Source organism: Oncorhynchus masou, chromosome 29, assembly GCF_036934945.1.
Source record: "Oncorhynchus masou masou isolate Uvic2021 chromosome 29, UVic_Omas_1.1, whole genome shotgun sequence".
Lineage (NCBI taxonomy): Eukaryota > Metazoa > Chordata > Actinopteri > Salmoniformes > Salmonidae > Oncorhynchus > Oncorhynchus masou.
Window position 1 is genome coordinate 13,596,009 of NC_088240.1, and position 26,347 is coordinate 13,622,355.

The 26,347-nt window shown below is 42.5% G+C and overlaps 2 protein-coding genes and 1 pseudogene across 2 annotated transcripts in view; 1 reads left to right on the plus strand and 2 right to left on the minus strand.

The window, feature by feature from the left end:
* LOC135519027 (AF4/FMR2 family member 3-like) overlaps positions 1-1,060 on the minus strand; it is a 39,612-nt gene extending 38,552 nt beyond the window's left edge. Inside the window, 1 exon segment of the mRNA XM_064944059.1 lies at positions 630-1,060. Coding sequence (XP_064800131.1) covers positions 630-698 — 69 coding nt within the window. The 5' untranslated portion in view covers positions 699-1,060.
* Positions 1-26,347, minus strand: part of LOC135519031 (CRACD-like protein) — a 555,588-nt gene that overhangs the window by 143,487 nt on the left and 385,754 nt on the right. The window lies entirely within an intron of this gene.
* LOC135519459 (rho guanine nucleotide exchange factor 7-like) overlaps positions 22,696-26,347 on the plus strand; it is a 59,784-nt pseudogene continuing 56,132 nt past the window's right edge.

Below are 26,347 nucleotides of genomic sequence, written 5' to 3' on the forward strand. Positions count from 1 at the left end.
CTCCAATGCCCAAACCAACCACAACCCATCACAACACGTGCAAACAAACAGCATGCAAGCCAACTATTCTCCCACCACCTGTGACCTACACCGCCAATAGGCCGAGGTGACAGATTCACCAGGATCAACTTGCAGTGCAGCTTGATTTGAACGTTTTTCTAATGATCTACCGTTTCTTTCTATATTTAGAACATAGCATGCTTGGATCTAAACCGAAAACAAAAGGTTGCGCTTGGCCTGTCAACGACGGAAATTGGTTTAACCGTCACTAACCACAAGAGTCCTAAACTGATTTTACATCTCATCGTGACAATGCAGTCTACTGTATAAATCAATATAACATTTCAAACCATTTTAATTGTTGCTTTGTATTTGCAATACATCCTACACTAGCTTTGTGCATTAAGCATATTTCATCGTTAATTTTGTTTTCAAATTAAAGGTTGTCTAGTTAAATAAAGGTTAAATATATGTTTTTTAAATAATAATTTGCAAATGAGAAATGAAATGCAATAGCCGTCCATTTTTTAAAATAATAGTTCCAATAAATTATATTAGACTACAAAATAGTAAGTTACGCTTCAAGTTAAACAAAGAAAAGCAAAAAAACGTGATGTATCTCTTCTCACCTGAGATGCGCAACGAATCAGTGAACACACGATGGAAAGTTTTCCCGTGCCGCGGAGGACTGTAGGCATGTTTGGTCACTGGTCCTCTCCATCCGTTCATCTCACAGAAGACGCACCGCGCAAGCACAAATCGGTACAAATGCCAAACATCCCCGTTCTACCGCCAGAGAGCGAACAGCGTCACCAGCTCAACTGGAGAGAGTCACGGATTCGGTGTCGTCTTAGGAGTGAACGAGCGTGCATGCGCTGTGCGTGGGCGTACCAGGGGATTCGCATGACAGAGCTCCGCGCTAGAAAGCATATACATCTGTAATATGTTCAGGCATGAAGTTCAAACATAGGCGAGGAGCGCTGTTGTATCAGCCACTGACTTGCCTGCTGACCAGGCTGCCCCTACACACCCACATCAATGACCCACACGCACAAACGGAAACAATGTCGCGCACACTCCTCCTTGTGCGTTTTTGAATGGTAGCACAGCGTAGTGCACAATTTCACCGTGCACTCAATGTACAATCTCTACAGAAGTGACTTTCTGTTCAATTGTTGTTTTGCGCTCTTCGCATCCTGCCAGTAAATGCGTGTGTAATCATTAGCCCTAATGCACTCTGCTGGAGTCGGTGTCTGCAACACTGAGAGGCGGCACGGCGGGTCTGTGTTGTGTGGAGTTTCTGTTGTTCTAATGAAATATGACTCATGTTCGTGCCCTCGATCCCGCTGGCAGAAAAATAGAGAGAGAGAGGGATGGGTGGAGAGAGATGGACAGAGGTGAAAGAAGGATCGAGTTTAAATGGAGGTGGATTAACAACAGCAGAGACCAAATAGATTTAAAGCAAAACCCTTAACAAGGAAGGTGACACAAATCCCCAGGGCCGCCCTATTGCTCCTCTCCTCTGAAAAATGGGAAATGTGGTCGTTTTTCACAAGTTTTATCTCCAAGGAGAAGTGGAGGGCACACACCAATAATAAAGGGGCATAAGAAGAATGCGTTTATTTAAGTGGTAATCACTTTAATTAAGTTGACTCGGAACTGACAGGCAACAAACGTCACAAAAGGAGATGCAAATCGTTCATTACGTCATCATTATTTAGGCCTTATATTTGGCTCTGCAACCTAAACTCGTCAGTATGCGGCTATCTGGGAGATAAAGCGTTTGAGTACCTCAGCCGCTTATTTAAAAGGTGAAATAATATCAATTTTCTTAATTGTGTCCAAATGTATTTATTGTATGACTGAAAAACACACGAATCTGTCCTAAATGCGTGGTGTGTGTTTGGGCAAAGCTACTGACCTGTGTTGAAGGTAAAATGTGGATTCCAAATGTCTTTAAATATAAAGTCAGGTATTGTTTACCTTCACACAACCATATGGATCTTGAATTTGTTTTTCAGTGGATGTAGGCATTTATGCCATGTCCAGAGTGTTAATTAAAATCTTTCCCACTCCAATGTCCACCCTGTTAGGCTAAATTATAGAACAATTAACATTTCAAAACGTTAATGTTTGATAGAGAAGTTAAAATCAAGTGTTCACAATTATGCTAGTTCAATTTTGCTTACTCAGAGTGATGGCTAATTTGGGCTACAAATTTCCACCCTGTTAGGATTATGAACCTAACAGGGTGGAAATTGCACCACCCCAAAAATAAGTGCCTGAGCATGACCAATATGTTTTTCTGAAAGTCAAACATGTCCTTTTTCTGATAGAATACAAAATATATATATTGTAGTGTTTTGAGCGCCGTAAGGCAGAGTTTAAACATACAAACACACAACCCCAGTCCAAGTGGGTTAAACTGGTTTACTACAAGCAGGCTTTGGCAACGTCCTCTCACTGTCAACTGTGTTTATTTTCAGAAAACTTAACATGTGTAAATATTTGTATGAACATAACAAGATTCAACAACTGAGACAAACTGAACAAGTTCCATAGACATGTGACTAACAGAAGTGGAATAATGTGTCCCTGAACGAAGGGGGGGGGGGGGAGGGGGGGGGAGGGTCAAAATCAAAAGTAAGTCAGTATCTGGTGTGGCCACCAGCTGCATTAAGTACTGCAGTGCATCTCCTCCTCATTGAATGTAACCCCACATCCACCTGCAAGTTCCCAGAAATTCCTGGGGGGGAATGGCCCTAGCTCTTATTTGTCCAGTCTTCCTGGTCCTTTCCCCAGGCTTCCTCCGTAGGCACCAGTTTCTTCATCCGTCTCTGAATCGAGGGATGCTTTTGTCCAGTCTTCCTGGTCCTTTCCCCAGGCTTCTTCATTTCTTCATCCGTCTCTGAATCGAGGGATGCTTTTGTCCAGTCTTCCTGGTCCTTTCCCCAGGCTTCCTCCGTAGGCACCAGTTTCTTCATCCGTCTCTGAATCGAGGGATGCTTTTGTCCAGTCTTCCTGGTCCTTTCCCCAGGCTTCCTCCGTAGGCACCAGTTTCTTCATCCGTCTCTGAATCGAGGGATGCTTTTGTCCAGTCTTCCTGGTCCTTTCCCCAGGCTTTCTCGGTCTGGACATTTTTAACCACCAGGCTCTGAATTATTATTATTTTTTTTTACCTTTATTTAACCAGGCAAGTCAGTTAAAGAACAAATGTTTTGTTTTCAATGACGACCTAGGAACAGTGGGTTAACTTTTGAAAAACAAAGTTTGTATATATATATATATATATATATATTTTTTTTTTTTTTATTTTTTATTTATCTGTTATTTTACCAGGTAAATTGACTGAGAACACGTTCTCATTTACAGCAACGACCTGGGGAATAGTTACAGGGGAGAGGAGGGGGATGAATGAGCCAATTGTAAACTGGGGATTATTAGGTAACTGTGATGGTTTGAGGGCCAGATTGGGAATTTAGCCAGGACACTGGGGTTAACACTCCTACTCTTATGACAAGTGCCATGGGATCTTTTAATGACCTCAGAGAGTCAGGACACCCATTTAACGTCCCATCCGAAAGACAGCACCCTACACAGGACATTGGGATATTTTTTTAGACCAGAGGAAAGAGTGCCTCCTACATGCCCTCCTACACCACTTCCAGCAGCACCTGGTTTCCCATGCAGGGACTGATATATATATATATATATATATATATATATATATATATATATATATATATATATATATATGTATATTTTGTAGTATTATCTGTATCTCTCATACCCATTGTAACTTGCCTGTTTTACCACAGAATGTACTTTTAACAGCTTTCACAATCAATTTTCCATCTTGCAACTCCCGCTCGAGAGTGGTAGTCTTGCCGTGCCAAGTTTGTTTTTGCACCAGTTTTCATTTCTCAAAGGTCACCAGAGTCTTGGTTTTCCTGTCATCTGCAGTCATCTCGTCGAATATATATATACACACAAAACCAGTCAAAAGTATGGACACACCTACTCATTCAAGGGTTTTTCTTTATTTGGACTGTTTTCTACATTGTAGAATAATAGTGAAGACATCAATACACATATGGAATCATGTAGTAACCAAAAAAGTGTTAAACAAATCAAAATATATTTTTATTTGATATTCTTCAAAGTAGCCACCCTTTGCCTTGATGACAGCTTTGCACACTTTTGGCATTCTCTCAACCTGCTTCACCTGCAATGCTTTTCCAACAGTCTTATAGGAGTTTCCACATATGCTGAGCACTTGTTGGCTACTTTCCCTTCACTCTGCGGTCCAACTAATCCCAAACCATCTCAATTGGGTTGAGGTCGGGTGATTGTGGAGGCCAGGTCATCTGATGCAGCACTCCATCATTCTCCTTCTTGGTCAAATAGCCCTTACAGAGCCTGGTGGTGTGTTGGGTCATTGTCCTGTTGAAAAACAAATGACAGTCCCACTAAGTGCAAACCAGATGGGATGGCGTATCGCTGCAGAATTCTGTGGTAGCCATGCTGGTTAAGTGTGCCTTGAATTGTAAATAAATCACAGACAGTGTCACCAGCAAAGCACCCCCACACCATCACACCTCCTCCTCCATGCTTTATGGGGCGAACCACACATGCGGAGATCAAACGTTCGCCTACTCTGCTTCTCACAAAGACACGGCGGTTGGAACCAAAAATCTCAAATATGGACTCATCAGAACGAAAAAAAAAAATTCCACCGGTCTAATGTCCATTGCTGGTGTTTCTTAGCCCAAGTAAGTAAGACTGGAAGACTGGACAAAGGCCAAGGCCAGTTTATCAGACCAGATGCAGAGGATGGAGACTATTTTGGAGTTGAAGAGAAAATGGACGTGAAAAACCGATGCGACACACGGAAGCGGAGATGGAGTCAGGAGGGAACAAAGAAGAGAAGAGTCAGGAGGGATTAAGGAAGAGAGGAGTCAGGAGGGATTAAGGAAGAGAGGAGTCAGGAGGGATTAAGGAAGAGAGGAGTCAGGAGGGAACAAGGAAGAGAGGAGTCAAGAGGGATTAAAGGGAGTCAGGAGGGATTAAGGAAGAGGAAGAGAGGAGTCAGGAGGGATTAAGGAAGAGAGGAGTCAGGAGGGATTAAGGAAGAGAAGAGAGGAGTCAGGAGGGATTAAGGAAGGGAACAAAGAAGAGAAGAGTCAGGAGGGATTAAGGAAGAGAGGAGTCTGGAGGGATTAAGGAAGAGAGGAGTCAAGAGGGATTAAAGAAGAGAGGAGTCAGGAGGGATTAAGGAAGAGAGGAGTCAGGAGGGATTAAGGAAGAGAGGAGTCAGGAGGGATTAAGGAAGAGAGGAGTCAGGAGGGATTAAAGAAGAGAGGAGTCAGGAGGGATTAAGGAAGAGAGGAGTCAAGAGGGATTAAAGAAGAGAGGAGTCAGGAGGGATTAAGGAAGAGAGGAGTCAGGAGGGATTAAGGAAGAGAGGAGTCAGGAGGGATTAAGGAAGAGAGGAGTCAGGAGGGATTAAGGAAGAGAGGAGTCAGGAGGGATTAAGGAAGAGAAGAGTCAGTAGGGATTAAGGAAGAGAGGAGTCAAGAGGGATTAAGGAAGAGAAGAGTCAGGAGGGAACAAAGAAGAGAAGAGTCAGGAGGGATTAAGGAAGAGAGGAGTCAAGAGAGATTAAAGAAGAGGGATCAGGAGGGATTAAAGAAGAGGGATCAGGAGGGATTAAAGAAGAAAGGAGTCAGGAGGGAGAAAAGAAGAGAGGAGTCAGGAGGGAGAAAAGAAGAGAGGAGTCAGGAGGGATTAAAGAATAGGAGTCAGGAGCGATTAAATAAGAGAGGAGTCAGGAGGGATTAAAGAATAGGAGTCAGGAGCGATTAAATAAGAGAGGAGTCAGGAGAGATTAAAGAAGAGAGGAGTCAGGAGGGAGAAAAGAGGAGAGGAGTCAGGAGCGATTAAAGAAGAGAGGAGTCAGGAGGGATTAAAGAAGAGAGGAGTCAGGAGGGAGAAAAGAAGAGAGGAGTCAGGAGCGATTAAAGAAGAGAGGAGTCAGGAGGGAGAAAAGAAGAGAGGTGTCAGGAGGGATTAAAGAATAGGAGTCAGGAGCAATTAAAGAAGAGAGGAGACATAAGGGATTAAAGAAGAGGGATCAGGAGGGATTAAAGAAGATAGGAGTCAGGAGGGATTAAAGAGGAGGGGTCAGGAGTGATTAAAGTGGAGAGGAGTCAGGAAGGATTAAGGAAGAGAGGGGTCAGGAGGGATTAAAGAAGAGGGATCAGGAGGGATTAAAGAATAGGGGACAGGAGGGATTAAAGAAGAGAGGAGTCAGGAGGGATTAAAGAGGAGGGGTCAGGAGTGATTAAAGTGGAGATGAGTCAGGAGGGATTAAGGAAGAAAGGAGTCAGGAGGGATTAAAGAAGAGGGGTCAGGAGGGATTAAAGAATAGGAGTCAGGAGCGATTAAAGAAGAGAGGAGTCATAAGTGATTAAAGTGGAGAGGAGTCAGGAGGGATTAAGGAAGAGAGGAGTCAGGAGGGATTAAAGAAGAGGGATCAGGAGGGATTAAAGAAGAGGGGACAGGAGGGATTAAAGAAGAGAGGAGTCAGGAGGGATTAAAGAGGGGGGTCAGGAGTGATTAAAGTGGAGAGGAGTCAGGAGGGATTAAGGAAGAGAAGAGTCAGGAGGGATTAAAGAAGAGGGGTCAGGAGGGATTAAAGACAAACTGAGTCAGGAGGGATTAAAGACAAGAGGAGTCAGAAGGGATTAAAGAAGAGGGGTCAGGAGGGATTAAAGACAAGATGAGTCAGGAGGGATTAAAGACAAGAGGAGTCAGGAGAGATTAAATAAGAGGAGTCAGAAGGGATTTCAGAAGAAAGGAGTCAGGAGGGATAAAAGAAGAAGAGTCAGGATGGATTAAAGAAGAGAGTAGTAAACAGGGATTAAAGAAGAGGGGTCAGGAGGGATTAGGAAGAGAGGTGTCAGGAGGGATTAAATATGAGAGGAGTCAGGAGGGATTAAAGAAGAGAGGTGTCAGGAGGGATTAAAGAAGAGAGGTGTCAGGAGGGATTAAAGATGAGAAGGAGTCAGGAGGGATTAAGGATTACAGGAGTCAGGAGGGATTAAAGAAGAGAGGTTTCAGGAGGGATTTAAAGATGAGAAGAGTCAGGAGGGATTAGGAAGAGAGGTGTCAGGAGGGATTAAGGATTACAGGAGTCAGGAGGGATTAAAGAAGAAGGGTGAGGAGGGAATAATGAAAAGAGGGGTGAGCAGGGATTAAAGAAGAGGGATCAAGAGGGATTATAAACATCCCTGATTAGAGATGCGCTGCAGAATTTTAAAAATTCGGATTTTCAATTTTATTTTGTTTTTGAGTAAAGCTAAGTATTATAATAAAAAACTCCCCATCAAAATTTGTAAATTTAATCTAGAGATATGTGCTTTGCATGGGCAGCGTGTCAATCCACCTCATCCACCATGTCGGCCTTCCGCATCTGTGGTGGAAGGTGGCCGAGCTACAGCACTGTTTATAAAACCATGAGGCATCCTTAAAATCAGTCTTCTCACAAAGACTTGTGTACCGTCCGAACCGTTTGGGCTGCAAAGTAACGTACAGTTGTCATGAATGTGATGGCACTCTCTGTTTTGCTTTAGGACCCCACACAAGTGTCTAAGGAAAGTGAAAGTGACCGGTACCCGTTTAAAAAAATGAATGGGAGAATGGAGGTAGTTTTGTGCCTAACCAAAAAGAGGGGTTAAATATGTGTATAAATATATATATATATATTTATATATATGTGTATAAATATATATATATATATATATATATATATATATATATATATATATATATATATATATATATATATATATATATATATACATCTTTTCTGAGCTTTCTTATATCTCCTAGATATCTCCTAGACACACTTTAAAACCTTGTTCCTTATGATTCCCACTTGGAAGGTATTCACCCCGCTTGGTCATTTTCCCTATTTTGTTGCCTTACAACATGGAACTAAAATCCATTTGATTTACACAGCATGCCTACCACTTTGAAGATACAAACTATTTTTTATTGTGAAAACAAACATGAAATAAGACACAAAAAAACAGAAAATTTGAGTGTGCATAACTATTCACCCCCTCAAAGTCAATACTTTGTAGAGCCACCTTTTGCAACAATTATAGCTGCATGTTTCTTGGGGTATGTCTCTATAAGCTTGGCACATCTAGCCACAGGGAATTTTTCCCAATATTCAATGCAAAACTGCTCCAGATCATTCAAGTTGGGTGGGTTCCACTGGTGTACAGCAATCTTTAAGTCATACCACATATTCTCAATTGGATTGTGGTCTGGGTTTTGACTAGGCCATTCCAAGACATTTAAACGTTTCCCCTTAAACCACTCAAGTGTTGCTTTAGCAGTATGCTTAGGGTCATTTTCCTGCTGGAAGGTGAACCTCTGTCCCATTCTCAAATCCCTGGAAGACTGAAACAGGTTTCCTTCAAGAATTTCCCTGTATTTAGCGCCATCCATAATCTCTTAAATTCTGACCAGTTTCCCAGTCCCTGCTGATGAAAAACATTGGCTGGGACTGGGAAACATGGTGTTCTCGGGGTGATGAGAGGTGTTAGGTTTGCACCAAGACATAGCGTTTTCCTTGATGGCCAAAAAGCTCAATTTTAGTCTCATCTGACCAGAGTGCCTTCTTCTATATGTTTGGGGAGTCTCCCTCATGCCTTTTGGCAAACACCAAACCTGTTTGCTTATTTTTTTCTTCAAGCAATTACTTTTTTCTGGTCACTCTTGCGTAAAGCCCAGCTCTGTGGAGTGTACAGTTTAAAGTGGTCCTATAGACAGATACTCCAATCTCCGCTGTGGAGCTTTGCAGCTCCTTCAGGGTTATCTTTGGTCTCTTTGTTGCCTCTCTGATTAATGCCCTCCTTGCCTGGTCTGTGAGTTTTGGTGGGCGGCCCTCTCTTGGCCGTTTTGTTGCGATGCCATATTCTTTCCATTTTTAATAATAATGGTGCTCCGTGGAATGTTAAAAGTTCAAGATTTTTTTTATAACCCAACCCTGATCTGTACTTCTCCACAACTTTATCCCTGACCTGTTTGGAGAGCTCCTTGGTCATCATGGTGCCGCTTGCTTGGTGGTGTCCCTTGCTTAGGGGTGTTGCAGACTCTGGGGCCTTTCAAAACAGGTGTATATATACTGAGATCATGTGACAGATCATGTGACACTTACATTGCACACAGATGAACTTTATTTAACTAACTATGTGACTTCTGAAGGTAATTGGTTGCACCAGATCTTATTTAGGGGCTTCATAGCAAAGGGGGTGAATACATATGCACACACCACTTTTCATTTTTATTTGTTGAATTATTTGAAACAAGTATATCTTTTCATTTCACTCCACCAATTTGAACTATTTTGTGTATGTCCATTACATTAAATCCAAATAAAAATCTATTCAAATTAGAGGTTGTAACGCAACAAAATAGGAAAAATGCCAAGGGGGATGAATACCTTTGCAAGGCACTATAGGTCCTGGATGGCAGAAAGCTTTGCCAAATGCACTGGGCCGAATCCCCTCTGTAGAGCCATACGATCGGATGCCGAGCATTCGCCATAGCAGGCCATGAAAGAACCGGTCAGGATGCTCTTGATTGTGCAGCTGTATAACTTTTTGAGGATCTGGGGACCCATGACAACTCTTTTCAGTCTCCTGAGGGGGAAAAGGTGTTGTCTTGCCCTCTTCATGACTGTCTTGGTGTGTTTGGACCATTCTAGTTTGTTGGTGATGTTGACACCAAGGAACTTGAAACTCTCGACCTGCTCCACTACAGCCCTGTTGATGTTAATGGGGGCCTGTTCGGCCCTCCTTTTCCTGTTGTCCACGATCAGCTCCTTTGTCTTGATCACATTGAGGGAGAGGTCGTTGTCCTGGCACCACACTGCCAGGTCTCTGACCTCCTCCCTATAGGTTGTCTTGTCATTGTCTTTGATCAGGCCTACCACTGTATCGTCAGCAAACTTAATGATGTTGTTGGAGTCGTGCTTGGTCATGCAGTCGTGGGTGAACAGGGAGTACAGGAGGGAACTAAGCACACCCTCCCGAGGGGCCCCGGTGTTGCGGATCAGCGTGGCAGATGTGCTGCTGCCTACACTCACCACCTGGGGGCGACCCGTCAGGAAGTCCAGGATCCAGTTACAAAGGGAGGTGATTAGTCCCAGGGTCCTTAGCTTAGTGATGAGCTTTGTGAGTACTATGGTGTTGAACACTGAGCTGTAGTCAATTAACAGCATTCTCACATAGGTGTTCCTTTTGTCCAGGTGGGAAAGGGCAGTATGGAGTGCGATTGAGATTGCGCCATCTGTAGCTCCGTTGAGGCCGTATGCAAATTGGAGTGGGTCTGATGTGAATCATGACCAGCCTTTAAAAAGCACTTCATGGCTACTGACATGAGTGCTACGGGGTAGTAGTCATTTAGGGAGGTTACCTTCTCGTTCTTGGGCACAGGGACTATGGTGGTCTGTTTGAAACATGTAGGTGTTACAGACTCGGTCAGGGAGAGATTGAAAATGTCAGTGAAGACACTTGCCAGTTGGTCGAGCATACTCAGAGTACACTTCCTGGTAATCCATCTGGCCCCACGCCCTTGTGAATGTTGATCTGTTTAAAGGTCTTTCTCACATTGGCTACGGAAAGCGTGATCACACAGTCTTCCCGGAACAGCTGATGCTCTCATGCATGCTTCAGTGTTGCTTGCCTGAAGCGAGCATAAAAGGTATTTAGCTCTTCTCGTAGGTTGTGTGGGTCTGGTCAGCTCATGGCTGGGTTTCCCTTTGAGGTCCGTAATAGTTTGCAAGCCACATCCGGACCAGCTTCAGAGCCGGTGTAGTAGGATTCTTTGTCCTGTTCAAGTTGAGTAATCGCTGTTCTGATCTCCAGAAGCTCTTTTCTGTCATAAGAGATGGTAGCAGAAACTTTATGTCCAAAATGAGCTACAAACAATGCGAAAACAAATGTAATAGCACAGTTGGTTAGGAGCCAATAAAACAGCAGCCATTCCCTCTGGTGCCATTATATTAATGACATCATCAGCTGTCCGGGTGGCCGGTCTCAGACATTCCAGATGTGGAGGTCCTGGGCTGGCCTAGTTACACGTCGTCGGTTGGATGTACTGACAAATTCTCTAAGCCTCGGCTTATTGTAGAGAAATAAACATTATATTCTCTGGAAACCGCTCTGGTGGACATTCCTTCAGTCAGCATGCCAATTGCACACTCCCTCAAAACTTGAGATTTCTGTGGCATTTTGTTGTGTGACAAAACTGCACGTTTTAAAGTGGCCTTTTATTGTCCCCAGCGCAAGGTGCCTCTGTGTAATGATAATGCTGTTTAATCAGCTTCTTGATATGCCACATCTGTCAGGTGGATGGATTATCTTGGCAAAGGAGAAATGCTCACTAACAGGGATGTAAACAAATTTGTGCACAATATTTTGGAGAAATACATTTTTGGTGTATATGGAACATTTCTGGGATCTTTATTTCAGCTCATGAAACATGGGACCAACACTTTACATGTTAGATTTATATTTTTGTTCAGTATATTTGCTTAAAACTCACAGGCCACTGATAGCCAGTTGAGTAGTTGTTTGACGTTTCTCCTCTGGAGAGGAAGCCATGGACTTCAGAGGGATGTGTCTTGCCTCTCCTGGTTGAATATCGTTGAGTTTTGGTTGAACCACTCAGAGACCACACTTTTAATATCATGGTGACATGTTTATGGTTATCAGACCATGGACAGGCCTTGGTGAGTGTGTGTGTCGGTTTGTTAACCAGGTGTCATGTGGCCTCTCTGTTCCCTGTGGGGTTGGAGGATGACAGCGAGGTCACTGGGTGAGTTATAGAGCTAAGGGAAAGAGGGGGAGGCAGTGTGTGTGTGTGTGTGTGTGTGTGTGTGTGTGTGTGTGTTATAGTTGATGATAAAGATGGAGGAGACGTTAGAAGACACATCTGGACACACTAACTGTTTGGAGTGGTCTGAACTACGATTAGAGTGACAGAGAGGAGTAGAAGGTGAGAGAGTGAGAGAAGGGTAGGAACTTAGAGAGATAGAGAGAGTGAGAGAAGGATAGGAACTTAGAGAGATAGAGAGAGTGAGAGAAGGATAGGAACTTAGAGAGATAGAGAGAGTGAGAGAAGGATAGGAACTTAGAGAGATAGAGAGAGTGAGAGAAGGATAGGAACTTAGAGAGATAGAGAGAGTGAGAGAAGGATAGGAACTTAGAGAGATAGAGAGAGTGAGAGAAGGATAGGAACTTAGAGAGATAGAGAGAGTGAGAGAAGGATAGGAACTTAGAGAGATAGAGAGAGAGAGAGAGAGAGAGATAGGAACTTAGAGAGATAGAGAGAGTGAGAGAAGGATAGGAACTTAGAGAGATAGAGAGAGAGAGAGAGAGAGAAGGATAGGAACTTAGAGAGATAGAGAGAGTGAGAGAAGGATAGGAACTTAGAGAGATAGAGAGAGTGAGAGAAGGATAGGAACTTAGAGAGATAGAGAGAGAACTTAGAGAGAGAGGAGAAGGATAGGAACTTAGAGAGATAGAGAGAGAAGGAGAGAAGGATAGGGATAGAACTTAGAGAGATAGAGAGAGTGAGAGAAGGATAGGAACTTAGAGAGATAGAGAGAGTGAGAGAAGGATAGGAACTTAGAGAGATAGAGTAAGAGAGAGAAGGATAGGAACTTAGAGAGATAGAGAGAGTGAGAGAAGGATAGGAACTTAGAGAGATAGAGTAAGAGAGAAAAGGATAGGAACTTAGAGAGAGTGAGAGAAGGATAGGAACTTAGAGAGATAGAGAGAGTGAGAGAAGGATAGGAACTTAGAGAGATAACTTAGAGAGAGTGAGAGAAGGATAGGAACTTAGAGAGATAGAGAGAGTGAGAGAAGGATAGGAACTTAGAGAGATAGAGAGAGTGAGAGAAGGATAGGAACTTAGAGAGATAGAGAGAGTGAGAGAAGGATAGGAACTTAGAGAGATATAGAGAGTGAGAGAAGGATAGGAACTTAGAGAGATATAGAGTGAGAGAAGAGGAACTTAGAGATGAGAGAGTGAATGAAGGATAGGAACTTAGAGAGATAGAGAGAGTGAGAGAAGGATAGGAACTTAGAGAGATAGAGAGAGAGAGTGAGAGAAGGATAGGAACTTAGACAGACATTTTCTACTGATAGAGAAGAGTGATGTTTGTGTGTCTGTGGAGAGAGAGAGTGGGAGAAGGATAGGAACTTAGAGAGATAGAGAGAGTGAGTGATGAGGTGTAGGAACTTAGAGAGATAGAGAGAGTGAGAGAAGGATAGGAACTTAGAGAGATAGAGAGAGTGAGAGAAGGATAGGAACTTAGAGAGATAGAGGGTGTTTGTGAGAGAAGGATAGGAACTTAGAGAGTGTGAGTGGGTGAGAGTGATGGGATAGTGAACTTAGAGAGATTAGAAGGATAGGAACTTAGAGTCTGTGATGAGTGTGTCTGAGAAGGATAGGAACTTAGAGAGATAGAGAGAGTGAGAGAAGGATAGGAACTTAGAGAGAAAAAAAGGAGAAAGTGGGGACACTTTGAGAGAAGGATAGGAACTTAGAGAGATAGAGAGAGTGAGAGAAGGATAGGAACTTAGAGAGATAGAGAGAGTGAGAGAAGGATAGGAACTTAGAGAGATATAGAGAGTGAGAGAAGGATAGGAACTTAGAGAGATAGAGAGAGTGAGAGAAGGATAGGAACTTAGAGAGATATAGAGAGTGGAAGGATAGGAACTTAGAGAGATATAGAGAGTGAGAGAAGGATAGGAACTTAGAGAGATAGAGAGAGTGAGAGAAGGATAGGAACTTAGAGAGATATAGAGAGTGGAAGGATAGGAACTTAGAGAGATATAGAGTCGCTCTGGATAAGAGCGTCTGCTAAATGACTTAAATGTAAATGTAAATGTAGAGAGTGCGAGAATCCAGAGGAGTGTGTACACCTGCCACTGTTTCACTCTGGTCTTGTCTTGTCCATGCACTCCTTTCAGTTCTCAGTTCATTTGAATGCACAGAACAGGAATAGACACACATTTTCTACTGTTTGTGTGTCTGTGGGTGTTTGTGTGCCTGTGGGTGTTTATGTGTCTGTATGTGTATCTGTGTCTATGGGTGTTTGTGTGTCTGTGGGTGTTTGTGTGCCTGTGGGTGTTTGTGTGTCTGTGGGTGTTTGTGTCTGTGGGTGTTTGTGTGTCTGTGGGTGTTTGTGTTCCTGTGGGTGTTTGTGTGTCTGTGGGTGTTTGTGTTCCTGTGGGTGTTTGTGTTCCTGTGGGTGTTTGTGTGCCTGTGGGTGTTTGTGTGTCTATGGGTGTTTGTGTGTCTGTGAGTGTTTATGTGTCTGTGGGTGTTTGTGTGTCTGTGGGTGTTTGTGTGTCTGTGGGTGTTTGTGTCTCTGTGGACATGCAGGTGTTTTTTGTTTTCCTATCTGTGTGGGGACCAGAAGTCCTCACAGGGATAGTAAAAAAAGGAAAAGTGGGGACATTTTGCCGGTCTCCACAAGGAAATGTGTGTGTGTACATGTTTGTTGTGTCAGAGGATCATAATATGAGTTATTAAGTTATTATCTCTCCCACACAATAGTAGTGAAGCACAGGCCACTTTCTGCATTATGATAAATCACGAGGAAGTTGGTCATAAAATAGTAATAAAAATAAAAATAGCTGTTTACACATCCTCTTCTTGCAGAGGCAAGATGGTGAGGAAGAGGGGGATGAGGAGAGGAGAAGAAAGGAGAGGGGGAGATTAGTTTTATGCTCAGAGACTTACCCCCCCAAACACACTCTTCTTATGACTCTCTCTCTCTCTCTCTCTCTCTCTCTCTCTCTCTCTCTCTCTCTCTCTCACACACACACACAGGCACACACAAATACATGCGCACACGCGTGACAGGATCATTGGTAACAACCCGTATGGTGTTTCACTGTGTGACATGTTAATAGTTCATATTTATGTTGCTGAGTGTCTGTTCTTTCCTCCTGGGCAGGTCTGCCCACAGCAGGTGATCCAGATGTTACTGACGCTCATCTCTCAGCACGAGGATTTCTTCTCTCCATGCCGTTGACCTGGCCGTTCTCTCCGACTTTCTAACCCCCTCGACCCCCCCATTCCAGGGTTTCCGAGTTCTCAACAACCCGCCGTTTACTTTCCCCTGACCCCATTCCCTCAGTGTGATGTGGTGTCTCTCCAGCCCCACTTACTCCAGGAGCGCAGCCCGCACGCCTCGTCATCTCTCCTCCCGGGCGCGTGAGTGGGGCACGGCAATCTCTTTCTTCAGGACTTTAAGGAGGAGATGATACTCCTTTCTCTTCCTCCCTGTCTTCCCCCCATAACGGATTATTCTATTGAGTTTCTCCCCTCTCTGGAACTCTTTGCTCCCCTGGATCTCTCTTAAGGATGAGATCCTCCCCCCTCCTCTGGACTCCTTAATAGCTCTCCCCCTCTGTCTCTCTCTGTCTCTCTCTCTCTCTCTCTCTTTCTCTCCCCCTGCTCCCATCACTGCCACTCTCCCCCTCTCCCCCTCTGTCTCTCTCTCTCTCTTCTCTCTCCCCCTCTCCCCTCATCCCCAGAGCTCATCAGTAAAGGGAGGGCTACCCCTCTCCCCCCTTCTGGATCTCCCCCATCTCCCCCCGGTCATCTCTTCCCCCTTGTATCTCTGGGGCGGAGGGCTGTTTGTCTCTGACATTCCTCTCAGACAGTTAGGGAGCCCACGGCCTTGTTCTCTCTATCTCCCCCTCTCCCCCTCTCACTGTCTCTCATAGCCCATTTCCGTCCCCACCTGTTGTTTTGGGTCATCTCCCCCCTTCTGGTCTCTCTATCCTATCCTGTCTCTTGTCATGCCTGTTTAATGTCTCTCTCCCCCCCTCTCTCTCTGTCTCTCTCTCTCTGCTTCCTCTACTACTAATGAGCCCTGTCTGTCTGTGGACTTCCCCTGATCTGAATTATACAGGTCCTTTATGACCTCACTATTCATGTATTCATGGGATCTGACTGTTCTTTTTCTTCTGAAGGACAAAAAAGCAAGAAAGTAAAAATATTGTAAGTCAAGTAAGAAAATAAATTAGATTATATCATCCCACTGGGCACGCCATGTCATTTCGGTTCCGTTACCCACTGGGCACGCCATGTCATAAGGCCGGCGTCCCGTTACCTACCGGGTTCTTCCTTTCGGCCTCGTCGATAATTGGGTAATATTTCGTTGTGAGTGGACTTTGGCGTTCACATCACAGACAAACTGAAATGGTCCACTCACACAGACAGTGTGGTGAAGAAGGCACAACAGTGCCTCTTCAACCTCAGGAAGCTGAAGAAATTTGGTGTGTCACCCAAAACCTTGACAAACTTTTACAGATGCACAATCGAGAGCATCCTGTCAGGCTGTATCACAGCAACCGCTGAGCTCTTCAGAGGGTGGTGCGGTCTGCACAACGCATCACCGGGGGCAAACTACCAGCCCTCCAGGACACCTACAGCACCCAATGTCACAGAAAGGCCAAAAAGATAATCAACGACATCAACCACCCGAGCCCCTGCCTGTTCACCCCGCTATCATCCAGAAGGCGCATCAAAGTTGGGACCGAGAGACTGAAAAACAGCTTATATCTCAAGGCCATCAGACTGTTAAACAGCCATCACTAACATAGAGACCCAATCACTGGACACTTTAATAAATGGATCATTCGTCACTTTTTTTAACCCCTTTTTCTCCCCAATTGTTAGTAGTTACTGTCTTGTCTCATCGCTACAACTCCCGTGCGGACTCGGGGGAGGCGAAGGTCAAGAGCCACGCATCCTCCGAAACCCAACCCAACCAAGCCGCACTGCTTCTTAACACAGCATGCATCCAACCCAACCAAGCCACACTGCTTCTTAACACAGCGTGCATCCAACCCAACCGTAGTCACTTTATTTATACAATGCAATGTCCGATTTTTGGTTTAGTTGTCACCCAAATGTTTATCACTGCTCTTTCAACCATTTAAAAGCGCAGCATTGATCAAATGGGAATACATGTCAGATATGCTGTTTATTTATCCAACAGATTAATGTGTTGTCACTGTGTTTCATCTAATAGCATAACCAAATGACCTGGAATGCAGTTGAGATTACATTAAAAGTACATGGTGCAAGATATCATAGATAAATAATATATATAATATATATATATCCCATAATTACAGCAATTGTGAAGGTCCCTACAGACCTGCAATGAGCTATACATTCAATCTTGAACATACACGCTTTATATGATTACATGACAAGACATTTATATTTACAGTAACCCCAAAATGTGGCCATGGACGTGATAACCATTTTAAGGTTGAATGCTACATTAGTTTGTAAGATGGCCTTAACTTTAGGCAATTTACTGGATTACAAAAGCTGTATTTAATTGTGTTTGGTTGAGAACGCAACCAAATTTAACATTTATAGGAGATCGGTCTGAGCCACTGGCTTCAACCCCTTCTATTTAAGCAGAAGATGCATCTCCTTCAAATGTTGATATGTGGTTGCGTTGACAACCAAACACATTTAAATATCCCTAAATATCATTACATTTTAAATCAACCAGAGCTTGAAATCCTAGGCCTATGTATTGCCTATGTTTTTGTTGAATCCTGGGTTAAACTAAAGCAATAACTGTTGATGACTTTACAAATGCTATAGATGTCTAATTAGCATCATTGATGACATACAGTACGAGTGATACAGTATGGTCACATTTCATTTGCTCTGTTTAACCTGCCCTACTTCATTTTTAAGTGGAGATCCCTCAACAATCATTCTCATTGGTAATAGTCAGTGAAAAATGTCATAGCTAAGAAGGGCTTGGTTAAAACCCTGGATGGGACACCAAAGGGTAGCTGTAGATAGATCCTCTCTCCAGTAGGAGGTGCTGCACAGCCTGTTGTTGTTTTTTTCTGATAGTGGATATAACGTTGAAGATCTGACATTGTTTTAAAGGTACAAGTTCAACATATTTTTTTATACAAGGTTTGTTTATGATGAAATGTGGCTCACATGATGACATAGTCCCGTGGTTGAAATTTCACCCAAAAAATCCAAACTTTAAGTTGACGACTATTTTTCCAAATCCAATGAATTGTCCATGTGGATTCCATGTCACAATACGTTGACAAATTGTGTTGAAACAACGTTGATTCAACCAGTTTGTGCCCAGTGGGATGTTACTTTAGAGAAAAACACATTTTGCAAAAATCTGACTGGCCCAGTGGAAATTAGAAAAGTGGAGCAGAGGGAGTGAGAAAGAGATGGAGGGAAAGAAAGAGAGCAATAGAGAGATGTAAGTAGAGAGAGAGACCTGGGGCAGTCCCCACAGTAGCAGCCTTGGTAACAGGCTGGTGGTGACAGGACCTTAGGGCTCTGGGGTGTCCCTCGACAATGCCTGTTTAGACACCATGATAAGCACCTGGGCCTTAGAAGAACAACTTCCTCACCACACACACACACACACACACACACACACACACACACACACACACACACACACACACACACACACACACACACACACACACACATGCATACACACACACAGACACACACACATGCATACACACACACACGAACACACACACACATACACACACACACACGCATACACACACACAGACACAAACACACACACACACACATGCATACACACACACACGGACACACACACACACATACACACACACATGCATACACACACACACGAACACACACACACACACATACACACACACACGAACACACACACGCAACACACACACATACACACACATACACACACACACACACACACACACACACACACACACACACACACACACACACACACACACACACACACACACACACACACACACACACACACACACACACACACACACACACACACACACACACACACACACACACACACACACACACACACAGACACACACACACAGACACATACACACACACATACACAGACACACACACAGACACACACACACACACACACACACACACACACACACACACACACACACACACACACACACACACACACACACACACACACACACACACACACACACACACACACACACACACACACACACACACACACACACACACACAGAGTTCTCCAGAGAGATCTACGGACTACTACAGTTTCCAGTGGTATCCATGGAGACCCTCAGGGATTCCAGATTCCTCCAGGTAGGTAATCTGATAGAGATAAAGAGAGAGATTGAGCGAGAGAAAGAGAGATACATAGATAGATTGAGGAAGATAAAGATAGATAGATAGATAGATAGATAGATAGATAGATAGATAGATAGATAGATAGATAGATAGATAGATAGATAGATAGATAGATAGATAGATAGATAGATAGATAGATAGATAGATAGATAGATAGGCACATAGTGAACCCGTTGTGCTATACAACATATTCAAGGAGTGGCACTTTCAGTGACAGCCTAATTTACCATATAACACATCATGTTTAACGGCATTAGGCCTAACTCCATGTCACTGTAACCATTATGTTGACTGTGGTAAATGGATTACGGAGGGATTAATGTTTTAAGGGGCATTACCTGATAGGCCTGATTGGTGTGACTATTGTAGTTACTACTGGTTGGGTTCCGTTTACACATTGCCATGAGTGGTTTTGTTTGAAATAGCATGCTGTATAGCCTACAGTCTGCCACTGGCCTGGGTATAGTTGGTTACACAAATGATTTGGTTTTACTACACGGCAGACAGAGGAGGGAGGACACTTGCATGCTCTATGAGCACAACCTAGTGGCCATAATATGAACTGCATGAGAGTCCAACCACTGCTCTCCAACTGGGATACTGGGATAGGAGATTCTGTCAATGGCTTTATTTTAGTAGACAGGTCAAATGGCTTTAGTTTTGTAGACAGGTCAAATGGCTTTAGTTTAGTAGACAGGTCAAATGGCTTTAGTTTAGTAGACAGGTCAAATGGCTTTAGTTTAGTAGACAGATCAAATGGCTTTAGTTTAGTAGACAGGTCAAATGGCTTTAGTTTAGTAGACAGGTCAAATGGCTTTAGTTTAGTAGACAGGTCAAATGCTTTAGTTTAGTAGACAGGTAAAATGCTTTAGTTTAGTAGACAGGTCAAATGCTTTAGTTTAGTAGACAGGTCAAATGGCTTTAGGTTAGTAGACAGGTCAGATGGCTTTAGTTTAGTAGACAGGTCAACTGGATTTAGTTTAGTAGACAGGTCAAATGGCTTTAGTTTAGTAGACAGGTCAAATGCTTTAGTTTATTAGACAGGTCAAATGCTTTAGTTTAGTAGACAGGTAAAATGGCTTTAGTTTAGTAGACAGGTCAAATGGCTTTAGTTTAGTGGACTGGTCAGATGGCTTTAGTTTAGTAGACAGGTCAAATGGCTTTAGTTGAGTGGACAGGTCAGATGGCTTTAGTTTAGTAGACAGGTCAACTGGATTTAGTTTAGGAGACAGGTCAGATGGCTTTAGTTTAGTAGACAGGTCAAATGCTTTAGTTTAGTAGACAGGTCAAATGCTTTAGTTTAGTAGACAGGTCAAATGCTTTAGTTTAGTAGACAGGTCAAATGCTTTAGTTTAGTAGACAGGTCAAATGCTTTAGTTTAGTAGACAGGTCAAATGCTTTAGTTTAGTAGACAGGTCAAATGCTTTAGTTTAGTAGACAGGTCAAATGCTTTAGTTTTAGTAGACGGGTCAAATGGCTTTAGTTTAGTGGACAAGTCAACTGGATTTAGTTTAGTAGACAGGTCAAATGGCTTTAGTTTAGTAGACAGGTCAAATGCTTTAGTTTAGTAGACAGGTCAGATGGCTTTAGTTTAGTGGACAGGTCAACTGGATTTAGTTTAGTAGACAGGTCAAATGCTTTAGTTTAGTAGACAGGTCAAATGCTTTAGTTTAGTAGACAGGTCTAATGGCTTTAGTTTAGTGGACAGGTCAAATGCTTTAGTTTAGTGGACAGGTCAGATGGCTTTAGTTTAGTGGACAGGTCAGGTGGCTTTAGTTTAGTGGACAGGTCAGATGGCTTTAGTTTAGTAGACAGGTCAAATGCTTTAGTTTAGTAGACAGGTCTAATGGCTTTAGTTTAGTGGACAGGTCAAATGCTTTAGTTTAGTGGACAGGTCAGATGGCTTTAGTTTAGTAGACAGGTCAAATGCTTTAGTTTAGTAGACAGGTCAAATGCTTTAGTTTAGTGGACAGGTCAGATGGCTTTAGTTTAGTGGACAGGTCAAATGGCTTTCGTTTAGTAGACAGGTCAGATGGCTTTAGTTTAGTGGACAGGTCAAATGGCTTTCGTTTAGTAGACAGGTAGGATGGCTTTAGTTTAGTAGTCAGGTCAAATGCTTTAGTTTAGTAGACAGGTCAAATTGCTTTAGTTTAGTAGACAGGTCAAATGGTTTAGTTTAATAGACAGGTCAAATGGCTTTAGTTTAGTAGACAGGTCAAATGCTTTAGTTTAGTAGACAGGTCAAATGGCTTTAGTTTAGTAGACAGGTCAAATGGTTTAGTTTAATAGACAGGTCAAATGGCTTTAGTTTAGTAGACAGGTCAGATGGCTTTAGTTTAGTGGACAGGTCAAATGGCTTTAGTTTAGTAGACAGGTCAAATGCTTTAGTTTAGTAGACAGGTCAAATGGCTTTAGTTTAGTAGACAGGTCAGATGGCTTTAGTTTAGTGGACAGGTCAGATGGCTTTAGTTTAGTAGACAGGTCAAATGGATTATTTTAGTAGACAGGTCAAATGCTTTAGTTTAGTGGACAGGTCAAATGCTTTAGTTTAGTAGACAGGTCAAATGGCTTTAGTTTAGTAGACAGGTCAGATGGCTTTAGTTTAGTAGACAGGTCAAATGGCTTTAGTTTAGTAGACAGGTCAAATGGCTTTAGTTTAGTGGACAGGTCAGATGGCTTTAGTTTAGTAGGCAGGTCAAATGGCTTTAGTTTAGTAGTCAGGTCAAATGCTTTAGTTTATTAGACATGTCAAATGGCTTTAGTTTAGTGGACAGGTCAGATGGCTTTAGTTTAGTAGACAGGTCAAATGGCTTTAGTTAAGTAGACAGTTCAAATGGCTTTAGTTTAGTGGACAGGTCAAATGGCTTTAGTTTAGTAGACAGGTCAGATGGGCATGTTAATGGTCTTCATGGGGATTTGTTTATATGTATTGTCAGTCTGACTAGTCCAGTCTAACTAGTCCTGGTAACGATGCTTCATGGGTGAGAGTTGTTGATGTGTTCAGAGTGTCCTCCCTGGTTCAAGCCCAGGTTGGGGCAAGGGGAGGGACTGGTGCAGAACTGTTACATCAACACTGTTATAAAGGATTATGCTGGTGCTATGCAAAGCCATGCAGAGGTACTCATGTCACAGAACTGGTTGGACTGCTTGTGTCCTTCTTGCTGAGATGTCATTCGCTGCCGGATGAGTGGCTGTGCTGGCGGCAGCGATGCGCATGTAGGACTATGCATGTAGTATGCTGTTCGAACGCATCACAGTGAACTGCATCTAACAGCTTGCCAAGTTGGAGAACAAAAAAAGACCAAACACAGATGAGGGAAAAGCAGACCCGCTGGATTTCCACAAGCCCAGAGTCACCTGCATCCACCCGATAAAGGAGAAGGGAAAGGAATGAGAGATCTTTCGTTGTGGCCGTCCCCCTCAAAGCTCGCATATATGAAAGGATGATGTTTTTGTTTTAATGTCCGGGATGATTGTGTACCAGTGGTAGATATTGAAATACACAAGAAAAAACACACTGCTTCGTTATATTTTTCACCTCGACTGGGGCCATGAATTCGGCAGAGCAGACGGTCACTTGACTGATCAAACTGGGGGTGCTGGAATCGCAGAAAAAGAACATTTCGGATACCGAGGCATTTCTCCAGACCTCCCTCAAAGATGGGGTTGTCTTGTGCAGACTGCTGGAGAGACTGAGCCCGGGCTCCACTGACAAAGTAAGGGCAGAACTGCCGTTTGTCTTCCCATCATCGGCGCGTCTATGCCTCCGCGAAAGTGACATGAAGCGGTTCACCACCTCGCTTTTCTGTGCCAACTGGTCCATGAAGATATTATTTTGTAGGTCACGAGAACGTGGATTATTGTCCCTAAAAACAGTACCAAATGATGGCACATATGTCAGTAGTTTTACGCGTGTGATAGGCTATAGGACCTACAGACAGACAGAGCAGACCGTTCGCTGTGGCCGATGCTTGTCATCTCTTCTTTGCGCAAATTATCAGTACCCTCTGGAGATTCTTAAAACAAAGTTTTTTTGTTTTTTACAAACTTAGTATTATTTTCACGAACTCTATGGTTTGGGAGTGGTGTAGCCTGTGGATTCTTTAGGGGGGTGGGACAGACAGCAGAAAAGGACACAGATAGGCTACAGATGCGTTGTGAGATTGAAATCCAAAGCGCATCACGCTGCATTACGTTAATGTACATGATCTAAAGGCCTATAGCCTAGTTATATGTATGTTTGACAGTGACACATATGACCCGGATCAACAGCTGGAGATGAGGGTAGACAGAAACCACAAGAGCGGCCTACATTGAAATCAAAAGCGCACAGACAGGGACCCTCTCCACACTTAAAGCAACAGTGCGGTATTTGTAATGTATGTCTATCAACACCAAAACCTCCACTCAGTAAAGCCTTGTACTGTATTGTGTAGCTTTTTAGATGGATTGGACAGGTTGGGCGTTCCCTTGGCAACCAAATGGCTCTCTGACAACAAACAGACTAGCCTAGTGCTGTCTGGACAGTGGCCACATCTGGGAGAGAGACACCTATATCACCTTATAGGAGAACATCACCTATTGTCCAATCTAACAGGGTTCAGTCCAACCATTGATTCTGTTCTTATGGTCTGATAGATAGATTTGGTTATTATCTGCCCCTGGTGGCCACCTGATGAGGTATTGGTCACAGGTACAAAGGAGGGTAAAGAGTGATGTGCACTGTTCTGTTTTTAAAATATCAAACAGTGAGAGTGAAAGTAGCACCTAACACTTACCCTAAACCTTACCCTAAATTGGGTTCTATCCAAATCCCAATACACCCCTCCCCATACACAGATACCTCACTCCTCCCCTTTGTTGAGCCCACCCCTATCTTTATTCATGTCTTGTTTAGTCTGATGTTTTGTTTTGACTCTTGTTTGGTTGTTTTTCTTTTTAATTTCTATAATTGTAAAGCAACTTTGGGTCCTTGAAAATAGCTATATAAAAGCCCCATGTCTTATTGTTATTAAGTCCACCCTCTAGAAAAATAGGTACTTACTATTTATATTCTATTCTTTTCGGTTCTTTTCTATTCTGTTTTGTTTGGTTATTATTGTAATCTATTCTGTTCCGTTTGGTTATTGTCACGATCGTCGTATGGAGTAGACCAAGGCGCAGCGTGGTTAGAATACATTCTTCTTTATTTGAAGGAAGACCACGAAGAACACTTAAACAAAACGATAAGACGTGACAGCTAACTAAACACTGAGCTAACGTGCAACATAACAGACAATAACCCACGAAATACCCAGAGAAGATGGCTGCCTAAATATGGTTCCCAATCAAAGACAACGATAAACACCTGCCTCTGATTGAGAAACAATGTAGGCAACCATAGACATATATAAACACCTAGATGATAAACAACCCATAAACCTACAAAAACCCCTAGACAGTTAAAATCACATACATCACCCATGTCACACCCTGACCTAACCAAAACAATGAAGAAAACAAAGAATACTCAGGTCAGGGCGTGACAGTTTATATATTATAATCTATTCAGTTCTGTTTGGTTATAATCTATTCTGTTTTGTTTGGTTATATTATAATCTATTCTGTTCTGTTTGGTTATAATCTATTCTGTTTTGTTTGGTTATATTATAATCTATTCTGTTCCGTTTGGTTATAATCTATTCTGTTTTGTTTGGTTATATTATAATCTGTTCTGTTCTGTTTGGTTATAATCTATTCTGTTTTGTTTGGTTATATTATAATCTATTCTGTTCTGTTTGGTTTTAATCTATTCTGTTATGTTTGGTTATATTATAATATATGTTCTGTTCTGTTATATTCTATTCTGTTATGTTTTGTTCTGTTATATTCTTTCATATTCTGTTCTGTTATATTTTATTCTGTTCTGTTTTGTTTGGTTATATTCTATTATATTTTATTCTGTTTAGTTATATTATATTATATTATGTTATGTTCTGTTATATTCTATTCTATTCTGTTCTGTTTGGTTATATTCTATTCTGTTCTGTTTGGTTATATTCTATTCTGTTCTGTTTGGTTATATTCTATTCTGTTCTGTTTGGTTATATTCTATTCTGTTCTGTTTGGTTATATTCTATTCTGTTCTGTTTGGTTATATTCTATTCTGTTCTGTTTGGTTATTTTCTATTCTGTTCTGTTTGGTTATATTATATTATATTTTGTTCGGTTATATTCTATTTTGTTCTGTTATATTCTATTCATTTGTATACTATTATATTCTGTAACTCCATGGACTAGACTGTTACAGGCCCAGGTCAATACTCTGGTATTAGATCTATACTTCCAATGTTTCAGCAGTGCTATATTTTGTTTGGGATTATATCTCATGGCAGTTCATGTAGCCATATGGTAATAGACTGGGAGATAAAGTATGACGTCAGATCTAATTCAAGATTCATAGGCTGTATTTCATCCATTCACATTGGCAGTGTGATTAGTTTCACCTATTTATTTCCCACCCGTTATTTTATAGGCTGTTTTGTTGTTGGTGGGAAAGACACATTTGATCCATTCCGCCTCTATGTTCACAGAGGATTCGCCAGCGTCACCCCCTCACTCTTACTGTGTGTTGTTGGAAGCTCACTGAGCTCCCATTCGCCAACGTCATTTCTCTCAATCCAATGCCTTCTTCCCTGCTAGAGGATTTGTATTTTGCAGCTGGCCTATTGTAGAAGCAAGCCAAGAAGAGGGAATGTGGGCTTCTCATCCAAATCAAAAAGCGCACAAGACTCTAGAGCTTCAAATAGAATAATAAAAACATATATATCGAAATTCGTGTTTCTCATGTGCATTTCTGTTCTCCCAGATCTACCAAGAACCGAAGAACGACGGCAACCGCTTGAGCAACATAAAGGAGTTTCTCAAAGGTTGCACTTCGTTTCGCGTCTAGATAAGTTCTCCATAAAACAACCCCACAAACACAACATTAATACGAAAGATATGCGACAGAAATTACGTTAAATGTTATTTAATATCCAGTGTGAGA